The sequence below is a fragment of the Electrona antarctica genome (genome assembly GCF_951216825.1).
Source record: "Electrona antarctica genome assembly, chromosome: 19".
NCBI lineage: Eukaryota > Metazoa > Chordata > Actinopteri > Myctophiformes > Myctophidae > Electrona > Electrona antarctica.
Genome location: NC_136800.1, coordinates 4,058,433 through 4,083,514, shown reverse-complemented (window position 1 = coordinate 4,083,514; position 25,082 = coordinate 4,058,433). Strand labels below are relative to the sequence as shown.

At 42.4% G+C, this 25,082-nt stretch overlaps 1 protein-coding gene across 2 annotated transcripts in view; it reads left to right on the top strand.

The window, feature by feature from the left end:
- asic1c (acid-sensing (proton-gated) ion channel 1c) overlaps positions 1–25,082 on the top strand; it is a gene marked incomplete at its 3' end in the record, with an annotated part of 159,212 nt that overhangs the window by 114,462 nt on the left and 19,668 nt on the right. For both annotated transcript variants that reach the window (XM_079530533.1, XM_079530534.1), the window contains exons 2-3: positions 15,425–15,575; positions 22,309–22,436. In XM_079530533.1, the coding sequence (XP_079386659.1) occupies positions 15,425–15,575; positions 22,309–22,436 (279 nt within the window). The remainder of the gene's footprint in view (positions 1–15,424; positions 15,576–22,308; positions 22,437–25,082) is intronic.

The window sequence follows — 25,082 nt, the reverse complement described above, 5'->3', positions numbered from 1 at the left end:
GAAAAAAAATCCTGTAAAAAATATATTTTGTATTGAAAAAGTTACTAGGCTGAAATGGCACCGAATTGTAGGAATGATCGTTCTGAAAGTACTCTGCGTTTTTAGGCGGCTTCTTCTCGTCGTCGTCCTCGTATTCATCATGGCAACAATTCCTCATTGTCCAGACAGGATAAACGAGGCACGTCACGCGGCATCATGGGTAACATATCGGTACGTACGCTCATCAACCTGAACTGAGGAGGTGGTCTCTTCTCTCTGCTTTGGCGCACGCTTATCTCCCAGAATTGAAGAGAACACATCCTACTGAGGTACCGTACGGTTCAGGAGGGTGGCTCAAAGTAACTAGTAGAAGAGTATGTACCTAGATCCTGGGTAGTGTTGATGAGAGAGTGCTGTTTGAATCCCGGTAATAATAGTCCTGGAAGTCATCCTGATGACTGTCTTGAAGTCATCCTGATGACTGTCTTGGAGGACAGGTCTTGAAAGCTATAGACTCTTGACCTGGAGGAGGTCTTTGGCTGATTCTGGGGGTCTTTCTGAGACTGTGGTGTCACATAATATACTTCCGGGTCTTTATTTGTGTTGCTATGGGTGCAGCAGTCTGCCTTTGTTTGTGTTGCTATATGGATGCAGTCTACCTTAGTTTGCATTGCAATATGACTGAGTAGAGCCACGTATTTGGGCAAGATTTAGGTAGGTCACCCGGCCTGACAGTTACTGTATGCGCTCCACTGAAGCGCTCCCTTTGTCATTATTTTATGCATTAGCATCATCTATTCTACACTCTAATGCTGCATTTACAATATTTGTTTTAAATTGATTTATTCAGGCTCTTTCTGTACATGGTCCATTTTCATATAAAGTATACTTTCCACAAATTGGAAATAGTGGCACAGCGCCAAACAAAAGCCTCAATTACATTTCAATCTAAAATGAGCCAACTCCAAATCCCCCAACAAAGAAAAAGAAAAACTCACGTTAAACTGCCCGTCCACATCGAATTCTTACAGATTTCACCAGACAAGAGGCAGTCTACTGATCGAATAAACCTGATTTATAAATTACTTTGTCAATAAACCGTGTCACTCACTGGAAATAATTGACTATTTTACCATAAGATGAAGCACATTTGTCACATTTGTCATCACTGCATGGCAGTCTCTGCTTCATTTCATTCAAAAATAATAAGAAATTGGTTTCAATAAAAAAAACAAAATCCCTAAACTGTTCCGCTGAATTAATATAGGGGGATAAGAAATGGATGACATTTCATCCCAGGAAATGGAAGTATTAGGGGGGGGGGGGGGGGGGGGGGGGATGTAAGGATTGGGTATATCAAAGTGCAAGAGCAGGCCGGCGGCACCACAACAAATACTTTGAGTGACAGCACACTTATGTTTTCTCAGATGGGATTCTGCCTGCTCTGGAAAAGAAGAGGGTGTGTGTTGGGGACACCATCTGTTATTTATTGATACAGACAAGAGTGCCTCTGCTCTCCATTGAATCTGGTAGGGAAATACACAATGAGACAATTATTGCATAGACCGACCTCCTTCAACATCGCCTTGGGGCTCCGCCCTTTTCTTAACCCATTTTGGGCGGGAACCCCTTTTGGTGTTAGCATTATGTTATCCTTTAGCTATTGAAAAATAGCAGATCTACAAGCTCATAGCTTGTAGGTCTGCTATTTTTTTTAAATCGAAGAACGACTGACAGAAACATAGCTTTTTCAGAAAACTGTAGAAGACATTTTTAGAATCTGATCTCAGGTCAAAATGGGTTAATGAAGTATGTGTAAGTAAGTATTGGTCCAAGTATTGGTCCGTTTTTTTTAATGCATTTTATATGACTAATATCACAGTATGAACCCTCTTAGCAGAAAATCTATTCTCGCTTTGCTTGCATTACACGTTTTGCCTTGCATTACACGTGTAGCATACTGAGTGAGTGCAGTGAGAGCATTGTCTCATTTCTAAACAAGCCACCAGATGTCTCCCTCCGCCAAGGAAGAGAAGTAGCCATGGGGAACCAATGGTTGATCAATATGTGGCCCATTACTGGGTCAGGAACCTATCTCCTGGCAGTTTGATGTACAAGCACACCCCTTGGACATGACTGACGCTAGTGTGTCACAGCAGGGACTTAGCCCAATCCAGCCCCGCTGCGTGCGCGTATGAGTGTGCACGTGCGTACGCACGCGTTCATGCGTGTTTCTGAGGTGTGTCTAATTGTTGGCAGACATACCGTAGGTGTGTGGTGTTCACTGGTCCTTGAAAGAGCTCTCTCTCCACGCAGTCTTTTGACTCTCTAATGAGACCTCCGGGGTTCAACAGAGATTTGATATGAAAGAGGCAAAGGGTTTTGTTTGTCTCTGATGTTCCTCAGAACTATATCCAATCTTGAAACACTTGATGGAAATGTAAAAATGAGGCACATTTGCCACGTTTCAAATATTTCTACTCTTTCTTTCTCTTTGTCTGTTAGTCAACAACAGCGAACTGTTCGCTTCGTAATTGTATTACCCTCCAAAACCTTCTAATTAGATGCTTGAATAATGAGATCAAGCCGAGATTGCCGTCTTCCTGAGGAGGAAGAATAGCAGTGGATGTGTTGGCAAGAAAAAAATGCTTAATAAGCACAGCAGTGATTTTATAGACCAGGAAAGTCATTAACTGTTACCCAGAGCTGTTAATATGCCTGTGTACAGTACATCGAACCATGCCTTTGATTGTCCACGGTGATAAATGGCTTATCAATAAAATCATATCTCAGAAACAAATGCAGTGCATAACCCTCCGTAAAGTGTGGAAACGGGTCTTCCTAAATGAGATGAGATGATTTATTGTCACGAATTATTGTAACGAATCGACTTCAAATTACTCCTCACCACCTACAAATCACTGCACAACCTGGCTCCCCCCTACCTCTCCGATCTCCTCAAGCCACACGCCCCATCCCGCTCCCTCAGGTCCAGCGACGCCGGCCTCCTTGAGGTCCCTAAAAGGATCAAACGGAAAACCTGGGGCGACAGGGCCTTCTCTGTGGCCGCCCCTACCCTCTGGAACGCTCTCCCCAAACACATCAGAGATGCCCCCTCACTTCCCACCTTCAAATCTGCACTAAAAACCCACCTGTTCACCATCGCATTTCCAAGCTGATGTGTTTTTAAAACTTGCACTGTTTTATTGGTTTTATTCTTTTAATTGTTTTTTTCTAATAAAGTTGTCCTTTTCTTGTCCCCCCCCCCTGGCCCCAACACATGTAAAGCGTCTTTGAGTGTCAAGAAAAGCGCTATATAAATCCCAGATATTATTATTAATGTCAGTGTCAATGTACAGTGTCAATGTACAGTACAATGTACAGTACAAGTACAGCACAGCTAAAGCTCTCATCTTTTGTCCTTTGCTTTCATAATGTTTGCGTATGGAGGGAAACTTGCATGCCTTTCTCTCTCACAAAATTCAAATAAATTTTTCTCATGATTTTCTCATCTCCTACCAAGATCAAGGTACCAAAAATGATATACTGTGTATGCCGACAATGCGGCAAGATGCGACATGATCTTGTAAGGAACGTGATTTGATAAAAGCTGGAAAAATGATGCTGTAGTGCTAGTAAACGTACAGTAAGCTGATTTATACTTCAGTGCACAACGTTGAAGATTAAATTATAGGCATCCATCATTTTATATGGCTGGGATGTTGCTCTTTAACTTGATTGCACAATCAAATGACCAACAGTGTTAATTTAACTGAGAGGGTCCATTATTACACTCTGAGTTCAATTAATGCATTCTAGATTTTTCAGTGTACCTGGAAGAGGAGGGGGAACTAGAGACTGTACCTGGAAGAGGAGGGGGAACTAGAGACTGTACCTGGAAGAGGAGGGGGAACTAGAGACTGTACCTGGAAGAGGAGGGGGAACTAGAGACTGTACCTGGAAGAGGAGGGGGAACTAGAGACTGTACCTGGAAGAGGAGGGGGAACTAGAGACTGTACCTGGAAGAGGAGGGGGAACTAGAGACTGTACCTGGAAGAGGAGGGGGAACTAGAGACTGTACCTGGAAGAGGAGGGGGAACTAGAGACTGTACCTGGAAGAGGAGGGGGAACTAGAGACTGTACATGGAAGAGGAGGGGGAACTAGAGACTGTACCTGGAAGAGGAGGGGGAACTAGAGACTGTACCTGGAAGAGGAGGGGGAACTAGAGACTGTACCTGGAAGAGGAGGGGGAACTAGAGACTGTACCTGGAAGAGGAGGGGGAACTAGAGACTGTACCTGGAAGAGGAGGGGGAACTAGAGACTGTACCTGGAAGAGGAGGGGGAACTAGAGACTGTACATGGAAGAGGAGGGGGAACTAGAGACTGTACCTGGAAGAGGAGGGGGAACTAGAGACTGTACCTGGAAGAGGAGGGGGAACTAGAGACTGTACCTGGAAGAGGAGGGGGAACTAGAGACTGTACCTGGAAGAGGAGGGGGAACTAGAGACTGTACCTGGAAGAGGAGGGGGAACTAAATTCAGTTGTCTTGTCATGTATTTAATATGGGAATTTCCTCTATAATGGGAAATCCGTTCTCACAAAAATAATAATGGCATCATAAAATGAAGACTCCTTTTCAATAAAGTTCCAAAAATGTGTGTTGCAAAAATCCACCTGTTGGTGGCGCTATAACAGGCCAATGTGAAAAGAGTGGGATATATCCCTCGGCCTAGTAGGAAAGTCTGTGAAAGATTTCACGTAAATTGCACGCTGCGTTCATGATTTGAGGCTTTTTGTTCAAAACGGGCCAATCCTGTAAACTTTGAAAGCCAATGTTAGCATATTAGGATGGAATATGAAATATCGGACAGATCCAACTTGAGCACATGACTGTAGAGATTTACTGTGTAACGATTTGTGGGATATTTGGACAGAATCTGGAGGAGTAATCTAAAAAAAATGTGCTTAACAAAAGTTGGCCTCCTGGTGGCACTATAAAAGGCCGTTCTGGAAGATTTGGGGCAGAGGTTCATCGTTGGCATCCAGGGAGTGTGTGTGCAAAATGTTGCATCGGACGGACGGACGGAGTGCAACACATACTCTCTCCCCATGCCTTCGGCCTGCAGGAGACAATGTATAAGAAAGAATGAGGCTGGCAATAGAGCGTCGCAGTCCCGCCCCCTACCATGGACCAGGAAATGAATCCCAATGCATTTTTCCCATAGACATTTCAAAAAGTATTTATTTAAAGACGGTTACGCCACGGACAAAGCCAACTCGAGTCGTGACAACTCATGACAACACACACAATATTTTGGACCAAACAAATAATTACAAAGAAGAAAAACAACAAAAAAAGTGTTGTAACCTGCCGTTTTTTTCTTCTTTCTAATTATTTGTGTTTGTTGTCATGATTTGTCACGACTCGAGTTGGCTTTGTCCGCGGCGTAAACGTCTTTAAATAAATACTTTCTGAAATGTCTATGAGGAAAATGAACGGAGAATCATTTCCTGGTCCATGGTAGGGGGCGGGACTGCGACGCTCTATAGTATAGGCCTACTGGTAAAACCACTTTAGCAGCAATGGCAAATGTGTAGAATATAGGGGGAGGCCGGTTAATATCCAGATTTACAGAATGCATACATTAACATTATAACTGTACTGGTGCTGAGAATGATAGAAACTGAGATTAGCAATTTGACTCCAACTGCTGACTAGAGACATTTCTGAGACCATGGAGCTACGGGGGCCCTGACCTTGCAAATGAGCTTTAGCAATTAAGATACCAGTTAAGTGGGCCTCCTCCCATGCTGCATATTGACATTTTTTCCAAAGAAATTGAGAACTGAGGAAATCGAAGCGGGTGATCAATAAAGAACCAGGCAACAGCCTTTCACTCGGTTGAGACGGTATTGCTGAAGTAATTGACTTGCCTTCATGGCACTCATTCTGAAATGGTATTTTGCTTTTCATTATTATCCCATTCCGGACGGGAACCCCTTTTTAGTGTTTTAACTAAGCATTATGTTATACTTTAGCTATTGAAAAATAGCAGATCTACAAGCTCGTAGCGCGCCACCGAGTGGCGCGCTACGAGCTTGTAGGTCTGCTATTTTTGAAAAATCGTAAAAATGTTTTTTTTTACGTTTTTTTTATTTCGACGTCAGGACTAAATGGGTTATCGAGTTGAGAAATGTACATCCCAGCAGTAGTTATGGTTTTCGGTGATGACGCATACCGTATGCACTGTTCAATTTGAACCTCACAATGATTTGATCCTTCCTAAACGGTAAGGGAGTCGAGCTGTCGAGGCTGTGGTTGTCAGAGTACGAAGTCTCTTTTACACACAGTTTGTTTGGGCATTCCCAGAAAGGTATCTGCACCAATGGAACGGTTTGGATGCCAGACTTTCAAGGAAAATCAGAAGCTTTTCCTAGAAATGGCACGATGACATAGTACAGTGACACTGTAATGAGTCATGGGTGACGTGATTAGTGGCTATCACGTTGTACTTACCTTGAAACCATGGGAATATAGAAGGGAACTACTATAGCACAGTATTATTACTCTATAGCAGTGGTTCTCAACCTCGTGACACGACAGTGAAGTCCATCCATCTTCAACCGCTTATCCGTAGTCGGGTCGCGGGGGCAACAGCTCCACCAGAGTGCTCCAGACTTCCCTCTCCAGATCAACATTAGTGACTTCCTCCTGGGGGATCCCGAGACGTTCCAAGGCCAGTGAGTCGATGCGTTTCCTCCAACTGCGCCTTGGTCTGCCCCGGGGTCTCCTCCCAGTGGGACGACAGTGAAGTGCCAAATTAAATAACTTTTAAGACCTTTTTACCGTAATACCTCATAAGAAGGTAAGACACTAAAAAGACCATTATTGCATCAAAAGTAATCAACAAACTATACTATATAAAAAACAAGTTAAATAGCCGATCTACAAGCTCTCGGATCGGGAGAGAAAAAACGTGATCGGGACATCCTTAGTATCAATATTATATCCATATCATGATATTAGACTATCATCTGTGATTTTGGATATTATACTATTGTGATATGGCATAAATGTTCTATATAAATATCGGATCGGGAAAAATCTGTATCAACAGATACTCAAAATCAAATGATCGGAATCCGATTGGGAGCAAAAAAACATGACCCCCCCCCTACCTGGGGGGGTTTAGTTACAGTTATAGGAATAGTAATAATAATAATCAGATTTTATGTAGCACTTTTCTTACTCAAAGGCCAAGTATTAGGAAAATAAATGGATTGAAGAATCAGTCCTGCTTCTTACAAATAACCTCCCCCGTCAAACCAACCTAAGCTTCTTCTACGCCAGGGGTTCTCAACCCGTGGGTAGCGACCCCTCGGGGGGCCGCCAAATTATTTTAGGGGGTCCCCAAATTATTAAAAAAAAAAAAAAAAAGACCTACAAGCTCGTAGCGCGCCACTCGGTGGCGCGCTATGAGCTTGTAGATCTGCTATTTTTCAATAGCTAAATTATAACAATGCTTAAAACACCAAAAGGGGTTCCCGCCCAAAATGGTTTAAGGTTATTGTAGCAGTCAATTTATATTGGGGGTCGGGAGGGGGCGGGGCTGGGGTCCCGAGACGTTGCCAAAGCATTTTCGGCGGTCCCCGGCCAAAAACGTTGAGAACCCCTGTTCTACACGACGGTAGAATCTGTTCTCCTATATGGCGGTGAATGCTGGACCCTGAAGCCAACTCTGCAGAAGGCTCTAGACGGGTGAATGTTACGTGTAGTGCTCAACATCAGCAAGAGTGCACAATTGTTACCAACGAGAATCTGTATGCCGGAATATTCAGGGTGAGCGACAAAATAGCAGCCAGGAGAATGAGACTTGCAGAAAGAATGAGACTGGTGCCAAATACACCAGGAGATGCCAGCCTGCAAACTGGTGCTGTGCACACATGGGCACCGGTCACGAGGACGTCCCAGAAAACGCATACAGTGAGGGGAAGATTTTACGGGGGCCAGTTTCAAATTGCAGCCGTCCGTCCGTACATTGCTGGACCACTTATTTTCTCTATTAAATTGGTTGATTTATTTATTTAATTGTTGTTGCTTTTTCTTTTGCAAAAAGTAAGTTAATACAAGATTCCAATTAAAGATTTTCCTATTAAACAAACATCTATAGATACAAAAAATAATCAAGCACTTATGGTCTACTTACTAGATGTGTGTGTGTGGTGACTTTGACTGTTTTTTGTCTTTGATTTGATGTTTCTGTCCGTCAGCCTTTGGTCAGTAGCTGTGCGCTACAGCAGAGGTTATCAAACCTTTTCATGTCATTAGCCCGTGGACCCCCATTTGAAAATATATCCCCAGGGACCCCCATAAGAGAAGATTTTTATGGCTCTAGCAGTGATTCTCAACCCGTTTCATTTCAATGGCCCTCGGTTTGACCTGAATTAGGCTACGGTCCCCTATTCAATGTCATTTCTATCTCTGGGACCCCCAATGTATATCGTAAAATCAAAGTTAACCCATTTTGACCTGGGAACGATTCTAAAAATGTCTTCTACATCCTGACAGTTTTCTGAAAAAGCTATGTTTATGTATTGTCGTTCTTCGATTTTTCAAAAATAGCAGACCTACAAGCTCGTAGCGCGCCACTCGGTGGCGCGCTATGAGCTTGTAGGTCTGCTATTTTTCAATAGCTAAAGTATAACATAATGCTAACACCAAAAGGGGTTCCTGCCCAAAATGGTTTAATTTAACTCTGAGAGTGTACACTCTGTGAGTTACGGACCCATAAGGGTCCCTCAAGGACCCCTGGGGGTCCCCGGACCCCACTGTGGGAACCACTGCGCTACAGTATACTGTACTCTACTGTTGTTGCTGAGAGGGGAAGGAGGGGCCAACTGTGAATGTTGTGAGACTTTGAAAGAAACGACGCCTACTTGTTGGTGGAATAAGGCAATCGCATGAAGTTTGTCTCAAAGTCTCCACTGACTTGGTCTGTCTCAAGCATATTACTCAAACAATATGGCATTACATATAGCAATTACTTTTACATGTTCAAGCAGGAAATCTGGTTGTTGCACTGGCTTTGTGAAATGTAAATTTAATTTGAGTCACAAATAACCAAAACTAGTCAATTACATTTCTAATGAATACTTTATCCCCCTTTTGTTTCTCCCATTTTTTGTGTCATTTGCTGTATTCTATTGCAAGTTGCAAGTTCACTCCACTCAATTACCATTGGATTTTAATCCCTGGGGAAACTGCATATTTTTTTAAGGACATTACCAAAGAAATGTATAAAGGCTGTTTCCATATTGCTTCATGTTTTGACACAATACGGTGGGAATCTCCCTGCCTCTCATCTATCCTGTACCACAGGAGGTCTACTCCTGTTGGAAAAACAATTCCATCCACTGGCTCCACCTCATTCTCCACTCGACTGTACAGAGAGAGAGTGTGTGTGTGTGTGTGTGTGGGGGGAAACTAGCTCCATATTCCTCTCTGCAACCTGCAAGTCAACAGACGAGAAGAAATAGTTGGGTCCTGGGCAGCTACAGCACAAGTATACAGATCGAAATCTGCAAGTATTGTCTGTCAGTTGAGCTGGACGCGGAGGACTGAAAGATCCAGAGCAACATGGGCAGACCTGTCGCCGGATTTCCAAAGTACGTGATTGCCTCCTGAACTGAAGCAGCAGTCGCTTACATCTGCAATTACCACATCCATTTATCTATTGATGGAGGACTGACGGTAGTTACGCTTGATGCATTTTGTTAATGGAGTGATTCAGGGCTTTTTTACCCCTCTCTCTCTGTCTCTCTTAAAGGAATCATTATGTAAATCAGTTTTACATCCCAGAAGGAGCACAAATCCTTTGTTATGATCTTCACGGCAGTTTACCGAGCCTGAGCAGAGGGATAGCGGCGGTGCATCTGGCACGCTTTACTTGCTGTTGCACAGGATATGTTACAGTGCTGAAGGATCCTGAAAACATGCTTCCAGTGCGTAAAATTAATAAGCCAAAAGTTGACGCCTGAAGAGACTGTAATTGGGTAAGAAGCACCTGCCTTGGGGATAAAGTAATAATGCTAACGGCAGGTCCCACATCGGAATCGATCACCCTCGGGTCATGCCGGTCAAAAGGTGCCCAGGAGACCATCACTGTCCACAACAACGCAGTGACCTGCATGAGCCACCATGAGCCATCATGGAAAGAGATCACCGGCACTTTCATGAGAAAGACCAAGATCCATGGCCTGAAGTTTATGTTTTCTCCGGATAAGTCCAGACCCCAGAGGGTCCTCTGGATTTTGGCCTTCTTTGTATGCATCGGCCTACTTGGCGCCTCGTCCCTGAACCGCATTCTCTACCTTATGTCCTACCCGGCTGCCACCAAGATCTACATGGTCTGGGCTCAGAACATGTCCTTCCCGGCCGTTACTCTATGCAACAAAAACCTGTTCCGCATTTCAACTCTCACCAAGGCCGACCTCTACTCCAGTGGCTATTGGATGGACCTGATGTATCCCAACCACACGGTGATGGAGCAGAGCCTGGCCATCCTAAAGGACAGCCACAAGCAGGGTCTCCTGAATCTCCTGGACTTCAACGGCTACTCCCCGCCCCCTGGTTACAGCGTCAACACCACCGAGATGATTGGCAGACTAGGCCACCAACTGGAGGACATGCTGTTGCAGTGCAAGTTCCGTGGGGAGAACTGCACCTACAAGAACTTCAGCACAGTATGTAAAGAGAGAGAGAGAGAGAGAAGTCTGTGAGGAGTTGATGGAAATGTTATGTTCTGTTTACTTTAAACTACAAGGCGTGTTACTTTGAATGATCCTCTCTGTAGCAGGCATTCTTTACACAGGTTTACAGACTCGTACGCTGCACAGTTGTAATTTCATTTAAAGTGTGTAAAGATGTATGTCATGACCACATGACTTGTTCTTATTGCCTATTTCATGACTATTATTTTATAATCATTCTACTATCGTATATTTGGATTGTTAAACAAGACATTCAAAACGACATACAGTGTAATGTTCACTCTTGCATATGAGCACGTTTGGCAAAAGGCCTTAATTTCTCTTTCACCTGTTTTTGTCTACAATGTAGACAAAAACAGGTGAAAGAGAAATTAGTGCCCACACTTTTTGACTTGAGAGCTACTTTCAAAATGACCACCTTGGCAAGATCTACCCACCAAATCAATTATTATACCATTGCTGAAAATAGTTTAAATATGTACCTGAGGGGGCTTCGGAATAGTAGAGTTCGTGTTACATTCTGTACAGTATAAGACAAATGCACTTGGAATGGGAAATAGAGGGGGAGAAATGTTTTTTTTTTTAATCGTTTTTTTTCGTCAATATATTTAAATGAAATACTCTTTAGGGGCATGTCATGTGATCTACCTGCACAGCCTTTGTGCAGGTAGATCCTTTTGGGCACATGTTAACATCCAAAGCACCCAGTTTGGCTGTGTGATAACAACTCCAGAGAAAGAAAGATGAGGACATGAATAATTCAGACGTCATAAATCACTGCAAATAAAACTTTCAGCATCCCTATAATTAAACATCTGAAGGCTCTCATAGACGGTATACTTCACTTCCATTTATGGTCACTTCACTCTCCCGAAATGTGAAAACATCTTTTCTGTTTTAACACAGTACATTCATCTGTTAAGCCTCTTCACTCATCACACCTTTAAGTTATTGCCTAACCATTGCATGGAAAGAAAATGGTTGGCATATGTTTGCATCAACGAGATCAAAAGTCAACATAATCAGCTCCCCTCACAATGCAATATTATGCATCTCTACATACAGAGCAGGTTCAAGAGAAAACAGATGGGGGGAAAAAGCATAGCTTCGGAAAATACTTTGCGTCCTAACGAGGACTTGTTGTGAAACGGTATTGTGATGTGACATCCTTACAAAAAGCTTCCACATGCAAATTTAACAAACACTTGCGTCTGTGGCATACTTTAAAACAATGCACCGTTGCTGCTTTCCAAGAAAGAGAGCACATTCAACTTGCACATTTTTGTCTGTGCTCAAATTGAAATCTTTGAAGAAGCGGCTAGCTGCCACATGAGCCAGTTGCTTGAAGGGCCTCATTACCGGTGGCAAGAGAGAGGAGCTGTCATGTCTGTCTGTCTGTCTGTCTGTCTGTCTGTGCTGCGTGGGGGTCTGTCTGAGTCTGGATATGGAACACTGACCCTGATCTTTAGAGAGCAGCCTTTCCACACTGTCTGAAGCAAACTGCCTACTTGTCCAAACTACCAACAAACGCATACAAAAAAAGGTACATTTCCTTCAAGTTGTACTGCTTGATTCCCAAAGGTGTAAATTGCAGACTTGAAAAGAAAAAAGGAATCCAAGGCACCCCCGTCTTTGGTGAAAAAATATTCAAATAATTTATTGACGAGCAAGACCGAAAAAGGTCTTCGTCAGGGTCTATCTCCTCAATGTGTGTCTGATGATAGTTGCAAAATGCTTACTGCAACATTGAAATTGACATTTTATTCAGGACACTCACGGTGCACAGGTGCACAATCAATCAGGATTAAAGTATCTGCAGACTGGTGACATTGTTAATGATCTCTTCAGATAATCAGGGTTCTCTGCCTATACGTCTGGGGGCATCTAAATTCACTGAATGGGTGTTCCAGTGTGTGGAAACCATTGTGAAATGTAGGAAATAACTGCATTGCAGAACCAATGCAAAGACTTTAGGGCGGGCGTTCATATTGGGTCCATATCAGTATTGGTTTTCAAAGGCTCAAAGCAGTGGGCATAGGTTTGTCAGTGGCTGTTTTTGCTGCCATTCTAGCCTATATATTATGATCAGTAGCCTACTTTATTTGGATTTTTTACAAATACAGAAAACCGACACAAGCAACAACAACAACAGAATACGTATGCATGGACATTATGTATGAACACAGAATTCTAGCCTATATATTGAATTTAGATTTCCTCAGACTCACTGTGTGCGTGCCGTGCGCGTGTGTGCGTGTGTGCGCCAACCAATCAATTCCACATTCAAATTGTGCTTGAGACTTCTCTCAAATTGTCTTAAAGCTTCAAAGCGGTTGACTGAATAGCCGTTATTCAAACTTGAGTGAATAACGTGTAACGTGTTCTAATCAGATGGGGAGAAGAACATATACAGTAGCCTACTGCAGGGGTTCTCAACGTTTTTCACCGGGGACCCCAGGAAATGCTTTGGCAATGTTTCGGGACCCCCCTCCCGACCCCAAATATAAATTGACTGCTACAATAACCTTAATAATAGAGACAATACACCATAAATAAATACTGAAACCAGATATAATCATTAAGGAAGGTGTATGCATGTACTAAGTGTATTATGTAAACTCTTCATTTCCATTTTCCAGCCATTCAGTTGCAAAAAAAAAAAATCTATAATATATATATATATACTGTATTTTTGAAAATAATTTGGCGCCCCCCCAAAATAATTTGGCGCCCCCCCCGATGGGTCGCGACCCATGGGTTGAGAACCCCTGGCCTACTGTATGTAACCTAGCTGTGAGAACTGAACCAATTAGAGTTGAGCATAAATAACTCTAGAGAGATGCATTGGGGGGAAAAAAACAACTGAACATGTTTGGCTGGAAAATCGTAGAGTAGCGATTTCACATCGATAGTTAAACGCCACTGAGACTTATTAGCATACAGTAGCTACCCCGTAAGCTCATTTAGTGCTGTCTGGCTCTTATAATGATGACAAAATTGTACACACTGTACAGTAGACTCAAGTTTCTCAGGGGACATTCTGACTGGAATAAGGAAAAGGTCATTCATTTGATGGGTTCTGTTTTATCAAGACTACAGTAATTACTTGTCCAGTACTGTACTGTACTAACTGTCAAGCAATGCCAATGCATCATGTGGCTTTACATTATTGATGACCCCTCGCAAATGACACTTCACAAATTTAATTTTACAACATGGTTCTGCAAGAGGTTATAACTAAGAAGGTCTGTGGGTGTGTTGGTGAACCCCAAGCTAATCTTGCAAACTGCTGTAACCATCAGCGTCAAACCTTTTAATGCACACTGCCAGTGCGTAGGCCACAGACGTAACTGGAATCCTTTTTTCCACATGTTTTAAATACTTTTTGAAATATTTAACTTGAATGTATAATTGGACGTCAATGACTGGGATGAAACCTTGCCCAAGTTTTGAGTCATACGCAATAGATATGTCATACACATATCTATGACGTATGATGACCCAAGCGACAAGCTTTTGTTACAGAAAGCCTGTAACGTCAGTTGTCTATGATGCCAGTCATCTGTGACATACTGTGGTCACCAGTGGTCCTTGAGGGGGTTCAAGGTGGTCTCCATGATAAATGACAGAGAGTTGGTAACCAAAATACTTATACTGTAGATCTTTAACTCTTGAGAGCGTACATTTGGTTTCATTTTACGCTCTCAAGAGTTCATAAATTGTTAAACATCTGCATTAGATAATGTAGAAGAATTGTAATTTTGATCAACGCTTGCAAACACCATGGAATTGTGGACAACAGGTGGCGGTGGTGGCTCAGGGGAAGAGTGGCCGGATGGTAACTGCAAGGTTGCCAGTTTGAACCCGGGCTCCCCCAGTGTTGGTGTCCTTGAGCAAGACACTGAACCCCTAATTGCTCCTGATGTGCTGGTTGGTGCCTTGCATGGTTTCTGCCACCATCGGTGTATGAATGTGTGTGTGAATGGGTAAATGTAATGCACAATCTATGTAAAGCGCCTTGGATATTGATAAAGGCGCTATATAAATGCACCATTTACCATTTATTTACCATTTTGTGGACAAAATTGTCTTGGGTCTGAGAGGCTAAATGTCATCAAATGGTGGTCCGTGGCTCAAATGCCGAATAAATAATGGGCCTTGATATGAAAATGGTTGAAAACCACTGCTGTAGATCAGGGGTTCTCAACCCGTGGGTCGCGACCCCTCGGGGGGTCGCCAAATTATTTTAGGGGGTCCCCAAATTATTTCCAAAAAAAATAATAATAATAATAATATTTTCACGATTTTTCAAAAATAGCAGACCTACAAGCTCGTAGCGCGCCACTCGGTGGCGCGCTATGAGCTTGTAGATCTGCTATTTTTCAATAGCTAAATAATAACAATGCTTAAAACACCAAAAGGGGTTCCCGCCCAAAATGGTTTAAGGTTATTGTAGCAGTCAATTTATATTGGGGGTCGGGAGGGGACGGGGGTCCCGAGACATTGCCAAAGCATTTCCGGGGGTCCCCGGCCAAAAACGTTGAGAACCCCTGCTGTAGATGACTCATGTCATAGACTTCTGCCCTCACAGGCTAGACACATGAAGTCCACGAGATCTCAAGGTTTGGTTTTATTCCCCTCTCACACATGTCTTTTTCTGTGTTCTTTCGCAGATTTACACTCGCTATGGGAAATGCTACACGTTTAACTCTGGATTGGATGGCAACCCAATCCTGACCACGTTGAAGGGAGGCACGGGGAACGGCCTGGAGATCATGATGGACATACAGCAGGACGAATACTTGCCAGTGTGGGGAGAGACAGGTCAGTGCAAATTGATTTTATATTATATATTCTGGGCGATATGGACAAAATCTAATATCACGACATTGTAAAAGAAATGTAGTCTAAATCGATATAGTGGCGATAATACCGATACCGTATTTTTTTTTGATCAAAGTTTCTTTATTAACTTTTCAAGTCACATGAGTCAATAATCGCATACAAATTCTTCTTGAACTTTTTTACCCCTCACTCCCCCCCAGAGTATCTTGTACCATTAACAATGAAATAAAAGGCACATACAAATATACATATACATATTCAAAAATAGAAGAAATTAATCAAATATTAGACACAATATGCAAACAAATAATAATAATAATAATAATAACAAAAACAAAATTAAACTAGAAAAAGTGCCCTTCCGGGCACAGGTCTCCACCAGGAGGATAGGAGTGTGTGTGATGTTTGGCAAAATGTTTAGGAGGATGTTTTTTTTTATTTGTTTTTGCAACAATTTTCTTCATTTTGTTGAGGAAATGCAGAGCCAGATCACTCATAGCATCTCTGAGGATAGAATTCTGGATGAGCAGGACATGTGCAGCATTTTGTACAAAACGGGCCACTCCTGAAAACTTTGGAAGGCAATCTTAGCCAATCAGTGTACAATCTGAGAAATCCAACAGACTCGTCTTGATCACATGACTACAGAGATCATGTGTACCGATTGCCATTTCTTCATACGCCTTTGATGGCAATTGGATGATTTGAGGCATTTTGTTCCAAAAATGTGTTTTGCAAAAATCAACCTGTTGGTGGCGCTATAACAGGCCAATGTGAAAAGGGTGGGACATATTCCTCAGCCTAGTAAGAAAATGTGTGAAAGATTTCACGTAAATTGCATGCTGCGTTCATGATTTGAGGCTATTGTTCAAAACGGGGCAATCTTGCAAACTGTGAAAGCCAATTATAGCCAATTAGGATGGAATATGAAATATCAGACAGATCCGACTTGAGCACATGACCATAGAGATACTGTGTACCGATTTGTGAGATTTTTGGACAGAATCTGGAGGAGTAATATAAAAAAATGTGTTTTACAAAAGTCGGCCTCCTGGTGGCGCTATAAAAGGCAGATGCGGAAAATGCAGGTCAAAGGTTTGTCCTTGGCCTCTAGGGAGTGTGCATGCAACGTTTCACGCAGATCGGTGCAGTTTTAGGTAAAACATTTGAAAAGCTGCCTCATGGTGGCGCTATAACAGGCCGTTCTGGAAAATGTGGGGCAGAGGTTCATCGTTGGCATCCAGGGAGTGTGTGTGCAAAGTTTGGCATCGGCCGGGTTAACGGTGCCGGAGATTAGCTGTACACAGACGGACGGAAGGAAGGACGGACGGACGGACGGACACACGGACGCACGGACGGAGTGCAAAACATACTCTCTCCCCATGCCTTCGGCCTGGTGGAGACAAATATAAAATTAAAATAAAATAAAAACAATTACAGTAGGGTCAGTGTAATGAGTTAAGGATTGTTGATGTCAGCCACGTTCATCCTCTCAACATATGTTAAAAAAGGTTGCCAAATGGTGTAAAATTTTAAAGCACCAGCGTACCCTCTTGTGGAGTCCGATACCGTATTTTGACATGTAAACTGTTTTAAACATTTTCAAAAATAGTGAAAATAGCAAATCTAAAAGCTCAGATATTGTAGTATTATTATGTCAGCAGCATGGTCAAAACTCAGCATCATATCAGTATCATGGTCAGTATCATGTCCAATATGTTAGTATCAGTAAAAAAAATATATATATATTTTTTTTATAGTATAATTATATAATAATTGAATTCGTTTTTAATTCATGTAAACGTTTGCTTTTTTGGAAACTATTTTTGTATGTTTTGAAATAATAATAATTAAAAACAAAATGTAGGAAATAAAAAATAACGGCGACCCATGAAAATCGGTCCGCGACCCGTACAGCACTGTTTGGAAACAGTGCTGTATGTATTGCATGCTTAGAGTGATAATAACAGATCTTCTCCTGGGCCTTTTCCAGACTTTGAAGTAGATCTCATCCTTCACGGTAATGTTGCACCTTAGCAGACATGTGTTGACTTGATACAGCAAGGCTAGCAGGAATGTGTTCTATTGGTGATTGCATTGTTGATGTATCCCATTTACAGTACATTTGTGTGAAATATAAACACGCATCTATTGGATGTGCCTCTAGGTCCGAGACTCTTAATATTCACTACCTATCATACTGTGGAAGTACTTTCAGCGTGAGTGAGTATGCAACCTTGGGGTGGAAAGTGAATAATTACTCTTGTTGTTATTGTGTATAGCTTTTTCATGTGCTTCTTCCAAAATTCTACTTTCACTTTTATTTTTGACAAAATAGTTGTATTCTAAAATAAGTAATTCTACTTCTACTATTTTTGAAACGAGAAAAAAGAACAGCTGAACTGCATTTGGAGAAACAATCCATAACTAGAAAAAGTGCCCTTCCGGGCACAGGTCTCCACCAGGAGGATAGGAGTGTGTGTGATGTTTGGCAAGGATGTTTAGGAGGATGTTTTTTTTTGTTTTTGATGATTTGAGGCATTTTGTTCCAAAAATGTGTTTTGCAAAAATCAACCTGTTGGTGGCGCTATAACAGGCCAATGTGAAAAGGGTGGGATATATGCCTCAGCCTAGTAAGAGAAAGTGTGAAAGATTTCACGTAAATTGCATGCTGCGTTCATGATTTGAGGCTATTGTTCAAAACGGGGCAATCTTGCAAACTGTGAAAGCCAATTATAGCCAATTAGGCTGGAATATGAAATATCGGACAGATCCAACTTGAGCACATGACCATAGAGATACTGTGTAACGATTTGTGAGAGTTTTGGACAGAATCTGGAGGAGTAATATCAAAAAATGTGTTTTACAAAAGTCGGCCTCCTGGTGGCGCTATAAAAGGCAGATGCGGAAAATGCAGGTCAAAGGTTTGTCCTTGGCCTCTAGGGAGTGTGCATGCAACGTTTCACGCAGATCGGTGCAGTTGTAGGTCAAAAATGTGAAAAGCTGCCTCATGGTGGCGCTATAACTGGCCGTTCTGGAAAATGTGGGGCAGAGGTTCATCGTTGGCATCCAGGGAGTGTGTGTGCAAAGTTTGGCATCGGCCGGGTTAACGGTGCCGGAGATTAGCTGTACACAGACGGACGGAAGGACACACACACGGACGGACGGACACACACACGGACGGAGTGCAAAACATACTCTCTCCCCATGCCTTCGGCCTGGTGGAGACAAAAAGTGTGAAAGATTTCACGTAAATTGCATGCTGCGTTCATGATTTGAGGCTATTGTTCAAAACGGGGCAATCTTGCAAACTGTGAAAGCCAATTATAGCCAATTAGGATGGAATATGAAATATCGGACAGATCCAACTTGAGCACATGACCATAGAGATACTGTGTAACGATTTGTGAGATTTTTGGACAGAATCTGGAGGAGTAATATCAAAAAATGTGTTTTACAAAAGTCGGCCTCCTGGTGGCGCTATAAAAGGCAGATGCGGAAAATGCAGGTCAAAGGTTTGTCCTTGGCCTCTAGGGAGTGTGCATGCAACGTTTCACGCAGATCGGTGCAGTTGTAGGTCAAAAATGTGAAAAGCTGCCTCATGGTGGCGCTATAACTGGCCGTTCTGGAAAATGTGGGGCAGAGGTTCATCGTTGGCATCCAGGGAGTGTGTGTGCAAAGTTTGGCATCGGCCGGGTTAACGGTGCCGGAGATTAGCTGTACACAGACGGACGGAAGGACACACACACGGACGGACGGACACACACACGGACGGAGTGCAAAACATACTCTCTCCCCATGCCTTCGGCCTGGTGGAGACAATTACAGAGTAGCTTACAGTTGTGCTGTTATGACAGTCAGATGGATATTCCATTTAAGCTTTGAACCTCTTTAAATCTTTCTATTTTTTATATTGGGCCTCTCATGGTGACCATATATCATTGCGATACTTTTCTACTCGGGTACTTCCACTCCTGACAGTACCCCACCCCAGTCTCACTATGCTGACCCCAGGGGCACCTGCCAGTTGCACCACCTCACACTAAGTTCAAACTTAGCCTAGTTATAGCTTAAATGGCTTTTAAGTCAAGACGTATGCATTACTAAAAGCCATTTAAGCTATAACTAGGCTAAGTTTGAACATAGTGTGGTTCCTGCTCACCACCACTCCAACGAACACGCTTGGCTATATGCACACAGAATAACTCTTCCTACGTCCGGGCCGCTTCTCTACTTCCTTCAGAGGCTCTGTTCCATTTAGTGTGCATTGGTTCTCAAACTTTTTAGTTTCAACAACCCCCATGACTCTGAGAGTGTACAAATGGAACCAAATGGGCCCTTAAGGGAGTTACACACCTGTAAGGGCCCATTTGGAACCCACTCAAGGACACTTTGAGACCCACTGGTGTAGCAGAGTGCTTCCAGTGAGCCAACATGCACTATAGCAGTACCAATAGCAGCACCCTGACTCTGTTTGACCAGAATGGAACAGAGCCTTCATTAGTATCATTGGTAACACACACGGAAATAGGGAAGTAACCTATGTTCTTTCTAAGGCCCAGGCCACACTACTCTGGATCTTTTGCAAAACAGATATTTTCGTCCTCCGTTTTAGAAAGAATCCCTGGCCATACGACAGAGATATCTATGTCCACACACAAACGCAGAAACGCATTGAACACAGGATAAAATCACTGCAGTAGCAGGTTTCAATTGTAGGCTATATTATATTTGATTTTCATATTTACACTTATATATTTTTAATGAAGGAATAAGTACCGCATTTTAAAAGCCACCTAAATTGTGAGTGGAAGTATATGTTTCTTTCATTGTCTGTCAGCATGTCACACTATGTGCGTAAATCTCCAGATCCCGACTCTCGACTTTTCTCTCCATATAATTTAAAAATGATAGACACTTTACCATTGCTCTGGCGACTTGGCAAGTCAGACCTATAGAAGTGTCCACAACCAGTTGTGAGCTTGTAGAGTGGCTATATTTTCGAGCTGTATAATAAATGTCACGTTATAATGTAGGCTAATACAAGTTCACGCGCACATTGTCAGCATTTAGGCACGTCACATGCAGTCAATGGTGCGCCCTTAATTACCTAAACATGAGAGAGATGTGCCATAATGCGCACGCACGATGCGATTCCATTCACACTCTCTCTCTCTCTCTGCACCCTCTCTCTCTCTCTCTCTCTCCTCGCATGACCATGACCATGAAATGGAGAGCAAAATACAGCACGATATAGTTTCACATGCGGCTATGCACACACCACGCATAGACTGGTTGGTGTAGGCTACTGCACAGCAATGGCATTTGGCCTGGGTCCTTATTGGTAGGTTAATATCCACAGTTTATCTGTAGCGGTCCGCAATTAACCTATTGGCTTCGCACTCGGCACCAATACAAATGAAACTATTTGAATAAAGGTTGTACACATCAGTGAAATTAACCTCTGGGAAAATCCCTAATTGAGAGTGTAGGCCTAGCAAGTGCACCACAGATCATATAGGCTGCATGGCTATAAGGTCTTGGGCACTACCCTACCATCTCTCTATATCATTTGATAAAGGCATATTAAAAACATGACTTGTACACCCAATGAAAATATAAACTTCACAGAATATATACCACTTCGAATTATAACAATCGGTTGAAGATTATCTGAATATAGCACGAGTAAAATCTCAACTTCTTTGCGCAAAGGGCCATTGTGCTGAGGACTGGGCTGGCAGTGTTTTACCTATACTTGTGAGGACCTCTGCTTGACAAGCTGCATGTGGACGGTGGCGGTGACATCATCGTTTCTCAAAAGCTCCGTTTCGCATGACTACACCGCTCCACTGATCCGGATATTTTCGAAAATCTTCACTTATTTATCCGTTTCCAAAAACCTCCGTTTGAGTGGCCGAAAACGCCGTTTGCGTGTGGCTGAAAGGCCCAAACGCACAAAGAAATGTGCGTTTTGCAAAAGATCCATATACGTGTAGCCTGGGCCTAAAATGGCATGTGTGCATATAGCTCATTGGCAGTTTTCGAGGGTGTGAAGCCAGGCAGGGAGGGCAATCTCTACCTCAGCACTAATGACTCCTACAGGACAGGTTGGTCAGGCGGCAGGCCACCTGTTCAGCATGGGCTGGAACTGGGGTTCCAGCATGTTCCTCCACACGTCCTCCCGGTGAAACTCCTCACTGCCCGGTGAAAAGAAGTGACCGGCGACTTAATGTGTTATCATATGAGACAAGGGGGGAAAAAAGCTGACCTGGAATGGGTAAAAGATAATAAAGGGGGTTCCTTTTTTTGAAGTGACAATGTCTGGTTCTTGTTGTACAGTTGGAGGCCATCGATATTGTCCTTTTCTTTTTGCTGAGGTTTGCGTGATCTGCGCAAAAGGACAGTTAACCCATTTTGGGCGGGAACCCCTTTTGGTGTTTTAAACATTGTTATAATTTAGCAAAAAATAGCAGATCTACAAGCTCATAGCGCGCCACCGAGTGGCGCGCTACGAGCTTGTAGGTCTGCTATTTTTGAAAAATCGTGAAAATATTTATTTCAGAAAACTGGAGGATTTAGAAGGATTTTTTTAAATTTTGAGGTCAGGCCTAAATGGGTCAAATGATAAGGGACAATATCGGTGGCACCCAACTGTATCCACGATTCTGGTTTACTGTATCCACAATGTCTCGCCTACTGTATTCCACAGATGAGACGTCATATGAAGCGGGCATCAAGGTTCAGATACACAGCCAAGACGAGCCACCCTTCATCGACCAGCTGGGATTTGGTGTGGCCCCTGGTTTTCAAACGTTTGTGTCGTGTCAGCAGCAACTGGTACCTAATGTTTAGCCTCTTCGCACCGACCCTCCTCCTCCCTTCCACTTCAACCTTTCACTCTGCATCATTCCGTGTTTTACCCCTCCTAAACCCCATTGCCTATTTGTCTCATGTCCTGGATAATGTTGTTCTGTTGATTTACCCTGTGCATGGAATGTGGATCTTTAGTGGAATCGTCCAATGACTCTGGGTACATGGCATCAAATAATGGAGCCTGATCATATTGACAGAGGTGGGAACAATGATTGGATGTAGCATTCTCATCTATAAGTGTATGTAGTGGAGTTAAAGGCTAATGTTCATGATAAAACACCACCAATGGTGGTATTTTATCATGAACATTAGTTAGGACCAATTATAGGAAGAGAAGTTGAAAAGTGGTGAAGTGGTCCTTTAAAGAAAACTGGCTAGACAGCATGTATAAATGTCTGACAGTTAGTTTTTCACATTTTGAGCCAACACTACTATTTAGTTCTGGTAATGTGGTACAGAATGTCTGCAGTGGTGCATAACAGGCAGAGTAATACCTTTTAGGAAAACATTTAACAGAAGTCACACAGTGAAGATCTGAAAAGATAAACCCCTCATATACTTTGGTTTGGGAAAAGGAATTTAGAGGCATTAGAAGCGACGCATTAGAAATCAAATCACTAAATGGCCATTAAGGCTTCACTGAATTATTTTCCTCACATGTACAGTATAGCTAAAATCATCTACTGGTTGCAGTATTTAGCCTACATTACACATCATCAAACTTATTTTTTATTGTCATTGACAATAGACAATACATTTTATACATATGCATCATATATCATCATTCAGTTCTTCAATACAAAATTGTCTCCCCAAGGAGACAGCAGCAACATAGAAAGTAACACATTTGAAAAATAATAATCATAAATAATACTAACAACAATAATAATGAAGAAATGTAAACATGAAAGACAACATCTTGATCGAGTAATTCAACAGACATGAAAGAAAATAAATAAAGAAATAAAATAGAATAAAAATAATAAAGTAAAGAAAAGGAAAGAGGGGGAAGGGGTGCGATGCGCGCGAAGGGCGTCCATTTCTTAACAAATTGCTCATTTTGTAGCCTCACCAAATAAGTAATTTCTTCCATGTCTCTAATTTCTTCCCCCCCACCCCCCCCCCCCTTTTAACTACAGACTATTGATGACACAGCAAATTTTGTCCCCGAGTTCCTCGGGGACTTAACGGAGAGTGTTTAAAAAATAATCAGATCCTCTCACTGTGAAAAATGTCTGTAGTATATACTCAGGAGATGAACTGCAGGATCCCCACGCGCCATTATTTAAAAGCCATTACCAACTCTGATTGATTTCAGGGAAGGCAAAAAAAAGGTTTCTATTAATAAATAATAATTAGACCTCTTAGATGGGGCTGCTGTTGTTTCATTGTAATAATCACCACGAGGAAGGAGAAATAATAATTACCGCCGGCTGTAATTAGGGCTGAATTCATTCACAGTGTTGCGTAGATAAGGCCCGTAAACACAGATTCCTCGTCTAGTTTGGGCACTGCCCTGACCTCATATTCTCTAGAACAGGGGTTCTCAACCCGTGGGTCGCGACCCCTCGGGGGGGGGCCCTCGGGGGGTCGCCAAAATATTTTAGGGGCTCCCCAAATTATTTCCCAAAAAAAAAAAAAAAAAAAGATTTAAAAAATAAATAAATATTTTCACGTTTTTTCAAAAATAGCAGACCTACAAGCTCGTAGCGCGCCACTCGGTGGCGCGCTATGAGCTTGTAGATCTGCTATTTTTCAATAGCTAAATTATAACAATGCTTAAAACACCAAAAGGGGTTCCCGCCCAAAATGGTTTAAGGTTATTGTAGCAGTCAATTTATATTTGGGGTCGGGAGGGGGCGGGGCGGGGGTCCCGAGACGTTGCCAAAGCATTTCCGGGGGTCCCCGGCCAAAAACGTTGAGAACCCCTGCTCTAGAATACATGATAGCAGTGACGTTTTTAGTATAGTATAGTACACTACCCATACTGTTCTACAGATATATAATTATATAGAGTTATGTCCTAGAGTCTTGTTTTAAATCACTATAGGATACATTCTCGCTGGTAGGTTTTTCCACCTTTCAGATATTGCTGCAGTGTGTTGCCAGGCTACACGCTCCTCATTAGCATATCCACTAGTACACAGTATCTGACTGTAATAATTGTTTAGTTTATACCTTGGTATAGTTCAAATGAACAGTCTGAACTGGTAGATCTAGCTCCCAAAATGTTGGTCCATTGACGTGTTTCATTTTTGATTCAACAGACTAACATGGGGCGATGGAGACAGAGCAATGACCTTATTGGACACCACAAATCCCACAAATGTTTCCATTTGGTAAACTTTTGAACACACTGAAATGGACTCGCTGTGGTATTAGCCTATTTCAGCTATTATGAAGACATGTGATGTAGGTCTATCAATCACTATAATTAAAGTAACCTTTAGATGAGGAGCAAGCCATTCCTAGATCTCTGTAATCCCGACATGAGGACCCACGTACGCGACAGTGGTGACAATGTGTTTATAACCTCACGGATTTAATGAATCAATTTGGCTGTCATTTGTTAACCACTTAGCTTGTTGATATTTGCTATGTTTTGTGAAA